General features: G+C 38.1%; 1 protein-coding gene across 5 annotated transcripts in view; it reads left to right on the forward strand.

Moving 5' to 3' along the window:
* Positions 1 to 17,943, forward strand: part of LOC139934446 (protein broad-minded-like) — a 91,614-nt gene that overhangs the window by 7,933 nt on the left and 65,738 nt on the right. For all 5 annotated transcript variants that reach the window (XM_071928685.1, XM_071928689.1, XM_071928686.1 and 2 more), the window contains 7 exons: positions 6,986 to 7,141; positions 8,529 to 8,684; positions 11,420 to 11,624; positions 11,967 to 12,041; positions 13,817 to 13,942; positions 15,372 to 15,450; positions 16,492 to 16,595. In XM_071928685.1, the coding sequence (XP_071784786.1) occupies positions 6,990 to 7,141; positions 8,529 to 8,684; positions 11,420 to 11,624; positions 11,967 to 12,041; positions 13,817 to 13,942; positions 15,372 to 15,450; positions 16,492 to 16,595 (897 nt within the window). In that variant the 5' untranslated portion in view covers positions 6,986 to 6,989. The remainder of the gene's footprint in view (positions 1 to 6,985; positions 7,142 to 8,528; positions 8,685 to 11,419; positions 11,625 to 11,966; positions 12,042 to 13,816; positions 13,943 to 15,371; positions 15,451 to 16,491; positions 16,596 to 17,943) is intronic.

Genomic DNA, 17,943 nt, shown 5'->3' on the forward strand with positions numbered 1-17,943 from the left:
TTAACTTGGTAGCTCATCTTTTTGTACTTATTCAATACCATGAGTGCAGACGCAAGATGTCTTCGACCCTGCCTCATTTTTTGGTGCGTTTTTTGTTGTTAGTTTTCAGTTTTTTTTGCCTAGTTTTGGACTATGGATCTATCAATGCCACTGGTTGATTGGAAGATACCGCATGATTCTAGGGCTTTGATTTTTTTGGGTGAGGCACTGTTGATGAGATCTTTCATCGTCGACAGAATTGGACAGAGGATCAAAAGGAAAGGGACAAATTGTTAAGCAGAGAAAGATCAAGAAAGCACAGACAGAAAATAAATAAAAAAACTCCAGATAATGCAGAAGTGTTCAAGCCAAAAACATGACAAAAAACAAACGATGTTCATTAAATAAAAAAACTCCAGATAATGCAGAAGTGTTCAAGCCAAAAACATGACCAAAAAACGATGCTCGTAAACAGAGAGAAAAGTGGGCAAAAAATGTGCACCGAATCCCGAAAAGATACAATTACGGCGACAAATAGTGATCTACAAATGTGGGTGACGTCATTCGAAGCATTATCATGTTTCGTTCCCACACTGTACCATTATAACATACAGAGTATTTCTTCAAACCCCTGAATAAAAGGATGCCGATTCACAGGCTCGTTCGACAAAACTACAAGTTATCACACAAGCGCGAGTGGAATACGAACAATTAATAGTGCGTCTGCGTCCAACATCTAACTCAGCCGCGCGCAGGATAATAAAATGTAACACATGCACATCTTGGCAACGAAAAACAAATGGCATGGGTTTTTGTTGTAGGCCTTTGCATGTTAATCGGACAGAAAAGGGGGAAATTTACATCGTTCACATTAAACACTTGGAAAAGGTTCTTGCACTGCCGTGAATGATTGGTAAATCAGTGTATACAGACGTTATAAAAAATACTGTTTTTGACCTAAAATGACCAAAAAATTGGTCAGTTCACGAACTGTGCAGTTTAAGAGCTCAGCAACAACCAAATTCGGATTCAGTACCATTGAAAACCCTTGTGTGTCAAATTTCATGCAGTCCAGAGATGGGGACCACGGAACCCCCAAAATAGGCCCCTTTTCAATACCCATCCCATGGTCTACCTGTCATGACAGGCTCGTTCGCAATGTTTGGATTGTTTTATTTATAGACATCGAAATGTGTACCACCATGACTATTTTGTACACGGACACCATGAGCGGGTCTGCCGTTTTAAAGATCTATGCACCGAAAACTAAGCGGCGCTTGTTTTATATTACTATTTCTGTGTGAGCTTGAATCACTACTTACAAGTGTGGGACACTGAAATTGTTCATTTAATTTATGTTTATATATGATCAAAGTCGAAATACCGACGTTTCATAGATTCCATTAAGGGAACACCACACATCACGTCGGTATGCGTGATTTTGTTGTATCGTAAAAAAAAAAAAAAAAAAAAAAAAATTGCAAACCACAATTTTTTGAAAGGTTGAGAATGTTATTCAATTGAAATACTCATTTCAATTACAGACGTGTTTCTTAACGAAGGGAAAATAAGCAGGAAAGTGGTATCGTTTTTTATGTTACACAAAATGTCTTTAAAAAGGGGTGGACACCACAAGAAATGTAAATAAATCTCACACACAGGAATAATTTTGTTTGAAAAAAAATTATGAATAATATTGCTTAACAATTGACTAAAAACTTATTTATTTAAAGAAAATGTTTTTTAAAGTTTAAAGTGAAAATTAAGGCATCCTGGTGGAATGACCCTTTTGCACTCTTTCTATTAGGTCAATGTCCCTTTGAAGATGAGGCCTCCACGCCTGTACACAGTAATCTATGTGGTCTAACCAGTTCTTTGTATAGTCTGATGATTGTTGTTTTGTCTTTGTTCGTAATGGTTCTGTTGATTAGCCCCAGGACTCTGTATTCGCTTTTGACTGCCTTCGCACAGTGGGTCTTTGCATTTACATGTAGTGACTGATGGATGATTACCCCAAGATCTCTTTCTTCACTTACTGTCTGAATTATACTGTCACCCATGGAGTAGTTGTCCTTGATGTTTCTATGCCCGAAGTGGAGGCACTTGCATTTTTCAATATTAAATAACATTGCCAGTCATCAGACCACTGGTACAGGCAATTGAGGTCGTCCTGAAGACCGCGAGCATCTGCCGAGGTTGTCACTTTTCTAAAGACCTTTGTGTCATCAGCAAACTTCAAGACCGAACTCAAGATATCCTCGTCAGTATCGTTGATGTAGATGATGAACAACATCGGGCCCAGAACAGAACCTTGGGGACACCGCTTTTAACTCCTGACCACTCCGATTGGTTCACCACCACCCTCTGTTGTCTGTCGGACAGACATGCCTCAATCCAAGCAGCAGTTGATTCACCTATCACATGTGATTGAAGTTTCGTCAATAACCTCTGGTGTGGTACTCGGTCGAAGGCTTTACTGAAATCAAGGTACACTGCATCAACAGGGTTGCCATCATCAACAGTCTTTGTTACAAGCTCCAGAAAAGTTAATCAGTTAGTCAGGCAGGACCAACCTCTTAAAAACCCGTGCTGTGAATCACTGATCAATCTGTGTGCTGTCAGGTGTTCCATGATGGCGTCTCGGAGGATGGTTTCGATCACCTTCCTGACCTGTGAGGTTAGGCTGATTGGTCTGTAATTTGCTGTTACACTACGTTTGCCCTTCTTAAAGATGGGGGTGACGTTTGCTCTCCTCCAGTCTAGTGGAACCACTCCTTCTGCCAAGGACTTCTGGACAATTTGGCTGAGGGGTTCAGCTATCACTCCTGATACTTCCCTTAAAACCACAGAATAAATTTCATCTACTCCAGGTGCCTTGCCTGGCTTCAACTTCGTTAGCACTTTGAGAACGTTCTCTGTGTCACCTCTACATCTCTGAGCATGTCGTCGTTCGGTCCGGCAAACATCCTCTTGGGTTGTGGTATGTTATGTAATTGAGGAGAGAGGTTAAAGGAAAGGGACTAGAAAAGGAGGATGCAAGAAGAGAGTACCGGCATCTAAATAGGCAAATCCAGCAACAAATCAGAAAGGATAAATCTGATTTCATTAACCAGAAGTGTGCCGAGATTGAAAGGGATCGAGTGATAAACAACACAAAGGATATGTTCAAAAACGTCAAGTTGCTGACAAGCAAAACAGCACCATTCTAACTGAAGAGAAAGACATCAAAGACAGATGGTAGCAGTATTGTGAGAGGTTTATGCTTCCCAAGAAGAAGTGACTGACCAAGAAAATGATCACCAGCTTGAATATGAAGAAGATCCAGATATTCTCCTTAGTGAAGTTGAACAAGCTATTAAGAGAATGAGGAGTGGCAAGTCACCAGGATTTGATAACATCCAGGCAGAATTACTGAAAGAAAGTGGTACAGAAGGAGTTGAAGTTATTCACAGACTGTGCTGCAAGATATGGAAGATAAAAGAGTGGCCAGAGGACTGGAAAAAGGCAGTTTTTCTTCCATTACCCAAAAAGGGAGATACAAGGGAGTGTGGCAATAACTGCACAATCTCACTGATTTCACATGCTAGTAAGGTGATGCTTCACATAATCGCTGAGAGAATCAGACTCAAACTGGAAAGTGAGTCGCCACCAGAGCAAGCTGGATTATCTGAGAGGGAGAGGAACACACAATCAGATTGTAAATCTGGGAAGTTTGATAGAAAAATATCAGGAGTTTCTCCAACCTTTGTTCCTCTGTTTCATAGATTATTCAAAGGCATTTGATTGCGTCCAACATCAGAAGCTATGGAACATCATGAGAGAGATAGGATTCTCTACACATATGACTGCACTGATCAGAGCACTGTACCAAGGACAGGAAGCCACAGTGAGAACAGAGTGTGGAGACAGTGGATGGTTCTCAATCGGTCAAGGATGCATAACTTTCACCCTTTCTGTTCAACATTTACGCTGAATACATTATGCGGAAAGCCTTGGATGGCTTTGCAGGAGGGGTCTCAATTGGAGGCCGACAACTCACCAGTTTAAGATATGCAGATGACACCACCTTGATAGCAAGAACAGCAGCAGAACTTCAACACCTGACTGATAAAGTCAAGTACACCAGCGAAGATTTTGGGTTGTTTCTCAATATAAAGAAGACCAAAGCGATGATTTACGGAGGAACTCTTGATCAAAACCAGGCACTGCACGCTGATGATGAGGATATTGAAGTAGTTAATAACTTCAATTTTCTGGGCTCTTTGATTGTCAACGAAGGTGGGAGTTCTAAGGACATCAGAAGGCGCCTTGCTATGGCCAGAACATCAGCTATCTCCTTGACTGACATCTGGAAGGACAGAGGGATCTCCAGAACTACCAAAATTCGACTAACGAATGCTCTCGTCTTCCCAATAGCCACCTATAGGTCTGAAACATGGGCTGTGGGAAAAGCACACAGGAACAGGATCACTGCTTTTGAGATGTGGTGCTGGAGGAGAATGCTGAGAATATCATGGCAAGAACACAAAACCAATGTTTTTGTTAGAAACCTGAGAGGAGAAGATAGACCCACCTTGTTATCAAAAATTAACAAAACATGCTTCAATACTTTGGTCACATATCCAGAAGAGAGGGGACAACCTTGAGAAGATCGTTGTGCAAGGATGTGTTGCAAGAAGTCACCGACGTGGCCGTCAAAAACATTGTTGGACAGACGGAATCAAAGAACTCACAGGCTGCAGGCTTATCAATAAACATTGCATATCGATCTGCAATGGATAGACAGAAGTGTAACTCCATCATAACCAGGTTCACGAAGGGTCAGCCATGACTCATAGGACGACGACAAAGCCTGAACGAGTGAACAATCTTGTTTGTGTTTGGATAAAGCAGAGTTAATCTGTCTTGATTATGGATGAATGCTGAGTAAGGAGGGAAAATACAACTTTAGTGGGGAGTGAACCTGTAAGAAGCTACTGTAAATGTCATGTTTTTCTTTAGCCCCACAAATTGGTCCAATCCACTCTGTATCCTTAGCCCCAGCACCTTTTATAAACAATTCTTTCGTCTTTTGTTTGTCGGCTACCCATAACCACTTATCAAATATGGTACAATTAATTGCTACAATTGAAGGAACCCGACTATAACTATAAGAAAGTCCGTATGCGCGCTCCGCTGAAAACGAGCAGTTCTCAAGATCTTTGAGAAAGTTCACACTTAAAAGTCATTTGATTTAAAAAAAACCCCACAAATTTAGGCGTAAAAGGGCTATCTACAAATTCAGAAGAAATGTTAAATTCCTCATGAGACAATGTCTGTGAGTGAAATAATAGTAATCCACAATGAAACAATGTACAAGGATAGACCTACATGTACATGTACGACAGGTTATTAATAGCTTTTTTGATAAAAAATACCCAGGATAGTATATTTTGTGTCTTCCCCCCTCCTCGTCGCCTTTTTTTCTCTCTCTCCTTTTTTTTCATGCCCCACCCCCCTGGATCCGTGCCTGCTTAACGACACTGGACACTATCTGATTGTAGGTAATTGTCAAAGACCAGTCTTCTCACTTGGTGTACATGTATCTTAACATATTCATAAAATAACAAACCTGTGAAAATTTGAACTCAATTGGTCGTCAATTGGAACCCGAAAGTTGTGAGATAGTGAAGTAAGAAAAAAAACACGTCCTTTCAGATGCTTGATTTCTAATTCTGAGGTTTCAAAATCAAATTCACATAATTTAGTGGAAAATTACTCCTTTCCTCAAAAGCTACAATGTATGTTACTTCAGTGTAGACTAGAGGTAGCCATTTCTCACAATGTTTTAACTACCAATGTACCAGCTTTCCAACAACATGTGTCCAAGTAAGTTTTTATGATAAGGCCATAAGATTGAAAATGATAAATTTGTGTCCACCGCCCCGCATGCTCTGAAAGATACCGCAGAAAAAATAAATTAGTTTCACAAAATTTCATTATTTTCACAAAAAAGACTCTGCATCACAAACTTTCAAGTTTCAAATCATCAAAAACAGTAAAGCATTTTACTAGTAGTAGTACTTGGGGGGGGGGGGCTTATCATCCTTACTCGCAGCTAAGAGCTGAACTGCGAAGGACTTGGCTACAAAGCGTTCGAGAAGCAGGCATGCAAGGGTGCTTTTGGCTGCCAGCCACAGCAACCCATTATGACCAAAGAGCACAGCCAAGATCGGAAGTGTTTGATTTTTCCCGAGGGAGGAAAAGTCTGAAAATGGTCTGAAAAACCCTTGTGGCACAGCAGAGAACCATCAAACAACTCAACTCACATATATGGCCTTGGCCGGGAATCGCACCAGGGTCACCTTGGTGAGAGACGAGCGCTTTACGCACGAGCCAACCATGCCACCCAGGGGTTTCCCTTAACTTTTGCTTCAATCGCCCGCTGGGCGAGTCCACCAAAATTTTGATTGCCCGCAGTTTTTTTTCCACACAAAATTTTTGAAACGTGCCATAAATTATACCTTTCCCATCAACGACCATTTTAATGAATTCGTGGTTAAAGGATTGTCAGGTGGTCAGCAGACAATCTGATGCTCTGCAAACATGCAAATATGGATGGACGAATTTCTTTGAGGAGTTGTACAAGGGAAATTTCTGAAATTTTGTTGATAACGAGCTAGAAGGCCATGACAAGAAAAAGGGGAGAGGATTATTAATTACCATAAAGGAACATGTTGCCTTGGATCGGTCGAGTTGTTCCATGAGAAGCGTTTGAAACTGTTTTTCATGAAGTTGATATGGCTAGAAAGATGTTTTAAACGTAGAATACGATGATCCACACAAATAGTGTCTCGAAATTGCAAGGTTTCCTTTTACTTTGCGATTTAAACACGGTCGGCCATTTTATTGAGTCTAAATTTTGACTCCATAAATTGGATGTATCTGATTAATTGAGAAAGGAGAACCTTCATTGTGGTATAGAGTTTGACTTTGACTTGTAAAGTTTGATTCTCCTTAACTTTAGGATAATGGCAGATCCATTAGGAGGGGAGGAAGATCTTCTTCCGAGCATTCGTCAACTCATTAGTAGCATCAAATCAACATTAAGAGCTGCAAGTAACATGGCAGCTGCTGAGGAAATGGTCTTACACTTGGAAGAGACAGATGAAAATTTTCACAGGTTTGTGTTTTTCTGTTTTATGTATGTATTCGTACTTTGTATAATGAACAATGTACAAAAGTTTGGGGATTTACCAGGAATAATACCTGTATTTAAAAAAATAAATAAAATAAATACTACTCAAATGCATATGATCATTATAACTTTATAATTCATGACGTTAATAGTACGAGTCAATTTAATGAAGGCTCGCTTTTGGGTTGTTGGTACACCTGTGGGTAGCTTCTAGCCAAACATTGAGATCCCTGAGACTGGATGGGCACAGTTTGGGTACAGTTTGGGTAGTTCCTTAGGTAAGTACGGGGGCCGATTTCACTAATGCATTTTGGTCATCGCAAACGCCGAAATCGATCGCTAAATCTAAAATCCATCGCAACTTAGCGATGGATTTTTAGCTGACGATTTCACTAAAACTTGGCTATGAATATACTCGTCGCAAAGTTTTATTTAGCGATGACAATCTGGGGATGACATGTTAGTGGTCGCAAAGTAAAAGTTCATCACAAACTTATGATACCTTGCGCCGTTCTGTGCTTATAGTTATAGCTTATAATTTGTCCGTGATTTAGAGCAAAATGAGTGGCCCTACATTATTTTAGTCTTGCTGTCTTTTACCTGGTAGACTCAGATTGCTGATGACAACTATCAGCGACGCAACTGCAGCAAAGAGCCCCCTTATCGGTAAAAATATCTGGGTTCGATTATTTTAACCATCATTTTTACAAAAAATGTGTAATGTTTTGGCAAATTGACAGTGTCAATCTTAGTATTATTAGACAGATATGTCAGAATTCTTATCAATCCAACCATTACAACAGATTTACTAAACTTTTTATTAAAATCTAAAATTATAACAGAGGCCAAAGGCCTATAAATGCCTTAACCCTTTGTAAATGAATGCCTAAACATCGTTCAACACCAGTTCGTATGCACCAAAATGACAACGATTTACATATAAACTGCACAATGCCATTTCATTTCGAGCGACGACTGGCGATTTTGTTGCGGAATGTCAAAGGTCACTACTTTTAGCCTCGTACAAAAACTTTATTACCCTTTTAACGTTGCGATGACTTTAGTGAAACGCTTGAGGTTTGCGATCTCATCGCAAGTGTGTTAGCGATGATCGCAAACGTAGACGTTAGTGAAATCAGCCCCTGGGCCCCTAGGACCCCAAAATGAGCCTTGACTTTATGGATATTTCAATAAAAAATGCACCTAAGGCCTACATGAAGCTCTCAAATGTCTCAAAAATTTCACTTTAGGGGATTCCTGACTAATGGTATGAATAGGTGAAACATTACGTTGATAGGGTACTGCTTGGATACTTTAATGACTTTTCCTCCAATAATGCATTTTTCCTATTATTTAATTTGATGCCATGTAGATATGAGCTTGTGAAATACATACGTGGTCGAATAGAAGAGGTGTTAGGACCTTTGATTGAAGAGGAAATTGAGCGTCGATCTGTTGGTGTTCAGAGCAAGGGAAGAGAAGAAGTTATAGTACAAACAATTACTGATCATGTCATCAATGACCAGGCGTAAGTCTTTTCCAACTGTTTTGTTATTGTATTGGATCTTGAATCATTTACCCTGTGCTACCTGCTAGTGGGTCACACCAAAACGCCATTGAAAGAGCATCATCCGAAGACTTTGCTGGTCCAAGAAAACCTATTGTCACTTTTGTAAAAAACTTCTTAGTAAATCTACTACAAATGTTTCCCTGTGTTTCTCTGGGACATAGTACTGACTGTAGTATAAATAGGACTGCATATTCTGCACAATCATGTATTGACGACCATGCTTACTTTTGCTGGTTTTTTTTTAAACAGTATAAATATTGAAAGGAATTTACATTTGATAGGAGTTTAGTGATGATTGGTATAATTGGATTAGTTCATTCACTTGACATTTTGTCGCACAATATTCCATTTAACATCAATGTAATCCATAGTTGATGTGTCGATTCAAGCTCAAAGCTTCAATTTTTTAGAAAAATTTCTTAGTAAAAATTTGACTTTGAAGTGTGAAAAAGTGTAATAACTTACCAAAATCATGTATTTCATTTCGCACGAAGATACCAACACTGTTGGTAACAGTTAAAATCCAACACGGGTAAAAAATATACCAATCCAACTGGGATAATAGTTAAAATCCAACATCAGTCAACGTCAACAGAAACATATTTACATGTGGTTGATTTCATGTGGTTGTCAACGAGATGAAATCTTGCTTCAGCCATTTTACGTTGCGAGTTTGACATGAACACAAACAACTAAATTTCCCACACAAACTACGTTGAAAGGTCGTCTGCGAAAAAAAGGTCACAGCTATAGTTCATGTAGTTCGTGCCGTGACATGACGAACGTACACAACGCATACACACACATGCGCGACCTGCATGTAGGAATACAGTGTGTTGAGACTGATCCATTATTTCCAGGGCAGGCATAGTCGATTGACTATGCCCCGGGCATAGTCAATATGACGTCATCTTGAAAGAAAAAGCAGGCATAGCTATTTCCATGACTCCCTTTTTAACCAATCAGATTAGAGGATTCTATATGTGAGGTATATAATCAATAATATTGACTATATTTATATCATTCAAAAGTTATGTTTATCCTTTAAAATAAACTTAGTTTGAGACACAATAAATTGACAACATTGAAACATTGTACTATGATCTCAGATTGCAGTAATCCGATGATTTTCCCCATGCCCTGTCAAGTCATTAAATTATGTACACTAAAGTTTTGTTAGAAGTGTTATTGGATTAAGGGCAGTAATTATAAACGCAAACACTTTCAACTTAACCATCAAGGATTTGGGTACTTTTTGTAACACAAAACACAATTTCCACAGATGTACATTAAACTTACACCGTTTGAAGATAATGATAGCAGAAAGCTTCACTAAAAATACTAGATGTTGAGGTGCTGTACAGGTAGTTTTTGAGAAAATGAGTAAAACAATGTAATGAAAATACATTTTTACATGCTAGAATAATTTTCTTCTCATGATCAGTGAGACGAAAATGATTTTCATGACATTGTTTTACTTATTTCTCAAAAGCTACAGAACCTCATCAGCAAGTAATATTTTCAGGGAAGCTTTCTACTATCATTATTTTCAAACTGTGTAAGTTTAATGTAAATCTGTGGACATTGTGTTTTTTTGTCCCCCAAAAAGTACATAGACCCTTTAATAAGGGAATCAATGTGTGGAGAAGAGGTTTTCAACTAGTGGTTTAGTCCAAATGAGGTCTGGTTCTTGATAATTTTACCAAAACGAAGTCAAGGTAAGTTATCAAGAACCAGGCCTCGGTGGGTTTAGACCACTATTTGAAAACCCATTCATTCAACACACTTTGATTTCCATTCATAAATACCTTTTTGGTAAAACACCATCAACACTTTTGGTAAAAAAGTAAAATAAATGCCAAAATTACAATTGTTCAATGATTTCTTTCAACACAACACCCCTCCAGCTATAAAATGGTTAGGCCCTCCGCTTCCCTCGGATAAACATCTCCTTACAAGGGAATGCTGTGCGCGTCGCGCGTATCGCCTGATGTGGCACAACTGTCCATCAGGCCGTTGCTCTCGACCAATAGGAATGAAGAAACTGTCTTATAAGCACAGGTGCAAACTCACGTGTCACGCCCATGTTTCAACACTTTTTACTGGTCATAAACAAAGGTTTATACACACCCACGTGACGCGCTCTCCACCAATAGGAGTAGTGAAACTGTCTGAGGTATTTATGAATGTTATTTTATCTAGCAAAAAACAGTAAACATGGTAAATACATACATAGCAAGTATCAAATTCAAGATTTTCCTGATGAAAGCATGGTAACCTGAATTGTTTTTAATGTTTTTTTTTCTCCAGACAATTGAAACTTCAAGCTAAAAATCCATCACTTATGTAATTTCCAACATAAATATGGACCATGTGCTCCATCATTCAATCTCTAAACTTAGTCACTGGAGATCTAGTAATATTTCCATCATGACACATGAAGCTGTTTCAAAAGAAAGTTCCTGGAGTTTTTAAAGTTTTTTAAAAATCTTTTCATGTTTTGCTTTAATGCCATTCTACTACCTGAAATGAAAACCAGTGTCACTTATTTTGAAAGACACTACAAAGTCATGGTTTAAAAAAGAAAAAATGATAAAATTGGTTTATTTCTTGTCATCCCACATCATCAAGTTTATTTCTTTCCTTCGTGTTCACTACAATTGTAATTGACTGTTAAAATTTATCCCTTGAAGGTGTTTGGACCTGCTGCAATCTCTGAAGCATGGCACCAAGGATGCTGTAGAGAGACTTGTTAAGATGTTTGATGAAGAACATCGTCCAGTTCAAAGTAGTATGTTTGGTAATATGGCAGGGATGTATGGTCAAGCATCAAGCCAAAAGAGAAGCAGCTTCTGCCTGAGTGATGACAGCTCATCATTAGATTCCTCATTTAATCAGGTTCGCTTACATTATCTCTTTTACTATGTAAAACGTCTGATTCTTGTGTATTTTTACATATTTTTTATTGTTGTAAAGCGCATGGGAGAATTTTTAATGGATTTTTTTTATTTTTATAAATGTGTTTTATTACTAATATTATTATAATATGGTTTTGGTTGTGTTTTGTTCTTCCTAAAACACCAAACCAGTAATAGAAAATACAATTGTTGAGAGAATTTGTTCATTTTCATGGAAAGTAAACTTCCTAAACAAATTAATTTCCCAATTATAATTTTAATTTACAATTTCAACTAACTTGTCAACTCATGGTTTTGGTTGGTTGTTGTTTTGGGCCTGCAGGACTCGTTTACCTTCATGAATCAAGAACATTTTGCCTCTATAGCTGAACAGTTGGCGCCTGACAAGCCTCTTGAGGTAAGAATAATTTCCCTTGTGCAGTAGAATGCTGCTTTTGACCCAATTCACCGGACGCCATCATCAGAATAATCTTTGATGCGCCATTTTGGTGGTCAATGTCAGCGTGCGTTATTCAGTGAAGCGTGCATATTAGGCGACCCAGCGTTTACACGTAAACCTATTGACCACCAAATTGGTGAGCATAGCAAAGTTGCCGCGTGTGATGTGTGTGAAAGGGGTCAATACTGAACTTTAAAATCATGACCATTTGGCTTTACATGTACTTTGCCCAAAACATTTTGAACATCAGCCGACAGGGATGTGCAATCACCCAAGAAGAAGAATATCTAACAACTGAACTAAGGTGCAACATTTTGTGTTGAACAAAATGCTTACTGGCAAGAAAGCCTTAATTTCCCCATTGAATAGAAGGGAAAGTGAAAATCTTTTACTAGCTCTAACTTGCTTTGAAGATGCACATTCTGAATGGACCTGTGTCTCTTGGTTTCAATCATTAAAGTCACCTGGAAGTGGTATTTTGTCAAAATAATTTTTTTGTCACTAAAATATGTGTTTTGATATGTGGAATAAGAATAAACAGTTAACTAAGGTTCTGAAAAATTAGTTTTTATTTTATCTACAAATTTAAGAGTAGGCCCCGACAAGAGAGGGCGCTGTTCCTGACATCAATTGAGGCGCGATATTTAAAGAGAAAATGTATAGTCTGGCCCCGTACACTACGAAAACGATAACGTGATAACGATAACGATCACGACACAAAGAAAACACATTCTATTAGTTGAGTTGCTCCACGCAGAATACGCACACGCTCGTTCAACCAATGGAATGGGTTCTCTTTGCGTCGTTATCGCTGCAGTGGGACCGGGCCTTTACCCCAATTTTTTCACGTTTGACAAACGCACCTCTAGATTTATCACGCCTTTCAGGTATCTTCTTTGACTTCAAACTAGCTGGAAAAATTATTGGCATGGCGTCATGCTTTAGAATAACTTTTCTCTTCATGTCAAATGTGTGGTGCATTCCGGATTCGAAACACGACAGATCGAAGTGTTCGCTGCACAGTGCTAAAAAAGATGCGGACCGGACCATGTGAGTCTGACTTTCGCGGCCCACAACCACCTATACTTGGGATCTGCAGGAAACAGCTGCAGACTTACCCAATCTTTAGTTGTTTTGCTGCATCCAGCAGCAGTACACATGGTCAGCATTGCCAGAAAAATGCAAGAACAAAACTTTTTTAGAATTGTACAAACTCCAACTTGGACTTACAAGGGTGGGTCAATGTTCGATCGAGGCAAAATTTGCTTCAATCACCGTCACACAAGTGGATAGGCGGAGTAAACCCACACAACTTTATTATTTTGTTTACATATAAATCGTGACGAACAATTACTAAAAAACTTGTTTTATTGTTCATAAACATCTACTCTTATGTTTGACCAAAAAAATATATATTTCCAGGGCCCAATTTCATAGAGCTGCTAAGCACAAAAAATTGCTTAGCATGATATTTTGGCCTTGATAAAAACAGGATTATCAATCAAATTTCCATGTGATTTTCAGGATAAGCAAACAACAGCTGAATACCAGTAAAAACTAATATGCAACAAATGGAAATTTGGTTAATAATCCTGTTTTTATCAAGGAAGAAATTTCATGTTAAACATATTTTTGTGCTTAGCAGCTCTATGAAACTGGGCCCAGGTGACTTAAATTCTTTTACTAGTGTTTAGTATTGGCCTGTGATAATTTCCACACTGTCTTTGTTTTAGATGAGACGTGAGACTCTGACTGGTTTATGTAAGCTACCACCATCTGACATTTTAGCCTGTGAGCATTGGGATAGTCTCCGTTCTGGTCTACTCTTAGCTTTATCTGATTCTGATGATGTCTTATCTGTAAGTTTCTCCTTTTGTAACTGCTGAGAATATTCAACAACATTAGCAAGTAAATACACAGATAACGCTATATTTGTTTAAGGAATGTATTCTTTCCCAAGTTCTGCCAAAAAAGCAATCAAGCAAAGATGAATTGACTTGACTTGACTTGAGCAAAGATAACTTAACTTGACTTGAGCAAAGATGACTTAACTTGACTTGAGCAAAGATGACTTAACTTGACTTGAGCAAGGATGACTTGATTTGACCTGACTTGAGGAAAGATGACTTGACTTGACTTGAGCAAGGATGACTTGACTTGACTTGACTTGAGCAAAGATGACTTGATTTGACTTGACTTGAGCAAAGATGACTTGACTTTACTTGACTTGAGCAAAGATGACTTGACTTGACTTGACTTGAGCAAAGATGACTTGACTGGACTTGAGCAAAGATAACTTGACTTTAATTGAGCCAAGATGACTTGACTTTACTTGACTTGAGCAAAGATGACTTGCGGCTTGACTTGACTTGAGCAAAGATGACTTGACTTGACTTGACTTGAGCAAAAATGAATTGACTTTACTTGACTTTACTTGAGCAAAGACGACTTGACTTAAAGCCATTTGACACTTTTGGTATTAAAACAATATTGTCCAAGGCTCACACTTTGTGTACCACAACTTATATATAAAATAACAAACGGTCATCGGAGTCGGGAGAAACTAGCGGTAAAACCCACCCTCGTTTCCCCACGTTTGCCAGTGTCATGACATGTGTTTAAAATAAATCCGTAATTCTCGCCATCGAGAATTGATATTGTTTTAATGTTTTCTCATAAAGTAAGCATTTCATGGAATAATACTTCAAGATAAATTTTTCACCATTACCTTCTGTTAACCCTGTAAATTATTTGTAAATCTGTGAATTTTTGTTGTTGTCTGTACCGAAAGTGTATAATGGCTTTAATTTGACTTGAGCAAAAATGACTTGTGTCTTGACTTGTGTCTTGATTGTATTCTTTTCCAAGTCCTGCCAAATCAAGCAAAGACGACTTGACTTGACTTGAGCAAAGATGACTTGCGACTTGACTTGAGCCAAGATGACTTGATTTGACTTCAAGACTTGACTAGAGCAAAGATGACTTGAGCAAAGATGACTTGCGACTTGACTTCACTTGAGCAAAGATGACTTGATTTGACTTGACTTGAGCAAACATGACTTGAGACTTGACTTGAGCAAAGATGACTTGAGACTTGACTTGACTTGAGCACAGATGACTTGATTTGACTTGACTTGAGCAAAGATGACGAGACTTGACTTGAGCAAAGATGACTTGAGACTTGACTTGACTTGAGCAAAGATGACTTGACTTGACGGAGCAAAGATGACTTGTGACTTGAGTGTAATGCGTGGTTGTATGGTTTACTGTTTTTTTTTTTTTTTTCAGGAAACAAGTTTACATTTTCATGCCAAGATGTTCTCCTCTAATTCCCATCATGTGATGAGGGAAGTATACACAAGCTTAGGTAAGATACTTTCAATGATTGGGTTATAGTTATATTGACAAATTTGTTATAAATAAGGGGAATAAAAGGGTTGATAAAGGCCCGAGCCACAGCAGTTTAAGAACGAGTCACTACTCTTTTATTCCCATTCATAAATGCCTTTGTGCTTAAAAGGCGTAATAAAGTAAGAATCTCTGTTAAACTTATCCGTTTTCTGGTGCCTTGAGCTCTATACTGTGTTGCATTTTTATGACTGGGGCAGTTTTAAGATACGCAATGTGCACGTAGTTAGTCTTGGTGCAAGACGTTTCCCAATTTTCGAGAAATATGAAACGTCTTGCACCAAGACTAGCGCGGATATGCATCTAAACAGGTCTGAAAACAACCGGTTATAAACAGGTCCTGCTGGTCTTTATCAACCGTTTAAACACCCCCACGTGACTCGCTCTCCACCAATAGGAATAGCGAAACTGTCTGAGGTATTTATGAATGTAAATCTGATTCATTGTTCATGAATGAATATTAAATTTATTTATTGTTTGAAGAATGTGTAGACTCAATGGCAGGAAGCCTCTTTTGTTTTAGGGAATCTGAAGATGTACATGTACACTTGCTAGTCATGACCTTGCTTAAGCCAAGTCTAATTGTACATAAACTAGTTAAGGAATGGCAAAATTTCTTCTTTTGTTCTGAACTATTGAACTTATCAGTATTAAGTCAGACACAGTGTTCCAGCTACCTATCAAGTTTTAACTTGAAATGTGTGGGTCCGTGTATGCTGTGTATCCTAAACTATGGTCCATGTTTTGTAATACAAACATGTGGTTTGTAATGCATTTCAATTATGTACCGTAAAATTAAAATTAACTTGTATATCATTTTTGTTTTAGTTTTTCTTTTTTTTTTTTCCATTTCTGCAGAAAAAAGTTTAGATCTGGAAAAAAAAAAATTTGTTTCCACTAGAGAAGCAAACCCCAGTTGTAATTAAAAACAACACATTTGAGTATGGAATTAATTTTTTTTTGAATGATGCACTTTAAAAAAGTCTATTTCTTTGCACAGTTGAGCATCTTACTTCAGAGTTTACTTCTCATAAAGCCAGGAGCATCTTCATACGAGATGGTATTGACACAGTACATCATGCACTTTGTAACCTTCTAAGAAAGGTTAGTCAGAAAAAAGGATTACAAAAATCCCATTTCCCATAAGAATTGTAATCTAAACATAACAAAAATGCAACTAGATCAATCAACTTGGTTTCCTATTACATCTGAAATGTCCCTTCAGTTGTCTGGTCACAAAACTTGTGCAACAAGAAAATGTTAGATTGGGAATAATTAGGTTTGAGTGTTGGTGTAAGGGAGACAATTTGTGACAATGTGGAAGACCCACAAATTGTCAAATTTGATCCAAGTGATACCAATGTAGTAGTTTAGTGTCAGTTAGTGTTTTCATTAGTAAGGAGTACATGTATATACAGCACCAGCGTCAAGTAATTCCAAGCCCCCGAGGGTAACCCGTTGTGGGGAAATGCATTTAAACATTTTTCTTTGAAGGTAGAATGTCCGTATTCCGTCTTTTAATATTGCCGGCATTCGAGTTGTGGAATTTTTTTTTACAAAGTTCAAAATGTCGTACCTCCCCTTGTTGTTATATTTTTACCATTGAGGGAAAATGGATTTAAACATTTTTCTTACATGTCCGTATTCGGTATTTTAATATTGCCGGCATTCGAGTCGGGAACATTTGTTTACAAGTTTAAAATGTCGGACCTCCCCTTGTTGTTATATTTTTACCATTGAGGGAAAATGCGCTTAAACATTTTTCTTTTAAGGTAGAATGTCCGTATTCCGTCTTTTAATATGGCTGACTGATGATAAGCTTAAGGTTGCGGCACATCTAAGGGAATGTTGTCGCTGGCTGTGAGGCCTGGAGTGGCTGGCTTGTTTTTTTTGTTTTTTTGGGGAGGGGGGGGGCATTCTGGGGTTTTTTTTGGTAGATGGTCTCGTCTATTTCTACCTCCATGGTTGGAGCAAGGTTTTGTTGGCCTTGCCTTGATAAACTTTTAAATTTAAAGCCAGTGTTTTTTTGCAGGACTCGGGAAAGTACCGTACTTATACACATCGCACTAATACACATCGGTGTAGTGGTAAAAACCAAAATTATTATTCTTTATCCCCTATGCAAATGTAACATATAATGTGCAATTGTTTGTCACCAGTTGAAACATGTTATATTTGCTTTGTTGGTAGCAGTAGTTCTAGAATTTTACATTTTGGAACTGTGATTCTGAAACAATATGCATGTTATGTTGTATGAGTGATCGATAACTTTAGAGGATTTTACAACAAATAATTGACTCTCTAATCCACATCAGAGATCCCCCTCCTATATAGACATTAAAAAAACTCATTAAAACCTTCCTCTTTTCTTTTTTTAATTAAGAGGTGTTATTGAACTCGGCCCATAAAAACGAAAAGAAGAACGGCAAACAAAAAATGATAATAATACAAG

Source organism: Asterias amurensis, chromosome 3 (assembly GCF_032118995.1).
Source record: "Asterias amurensis chromosome 3, ASM3211899v1".
NCBI classification, from domain to species: Eukaryota; Metazoa; Echinodermata; class Asteroidea; order Forcipulatida; family Asteriidae; genus Asterias; species Asterias amurensis.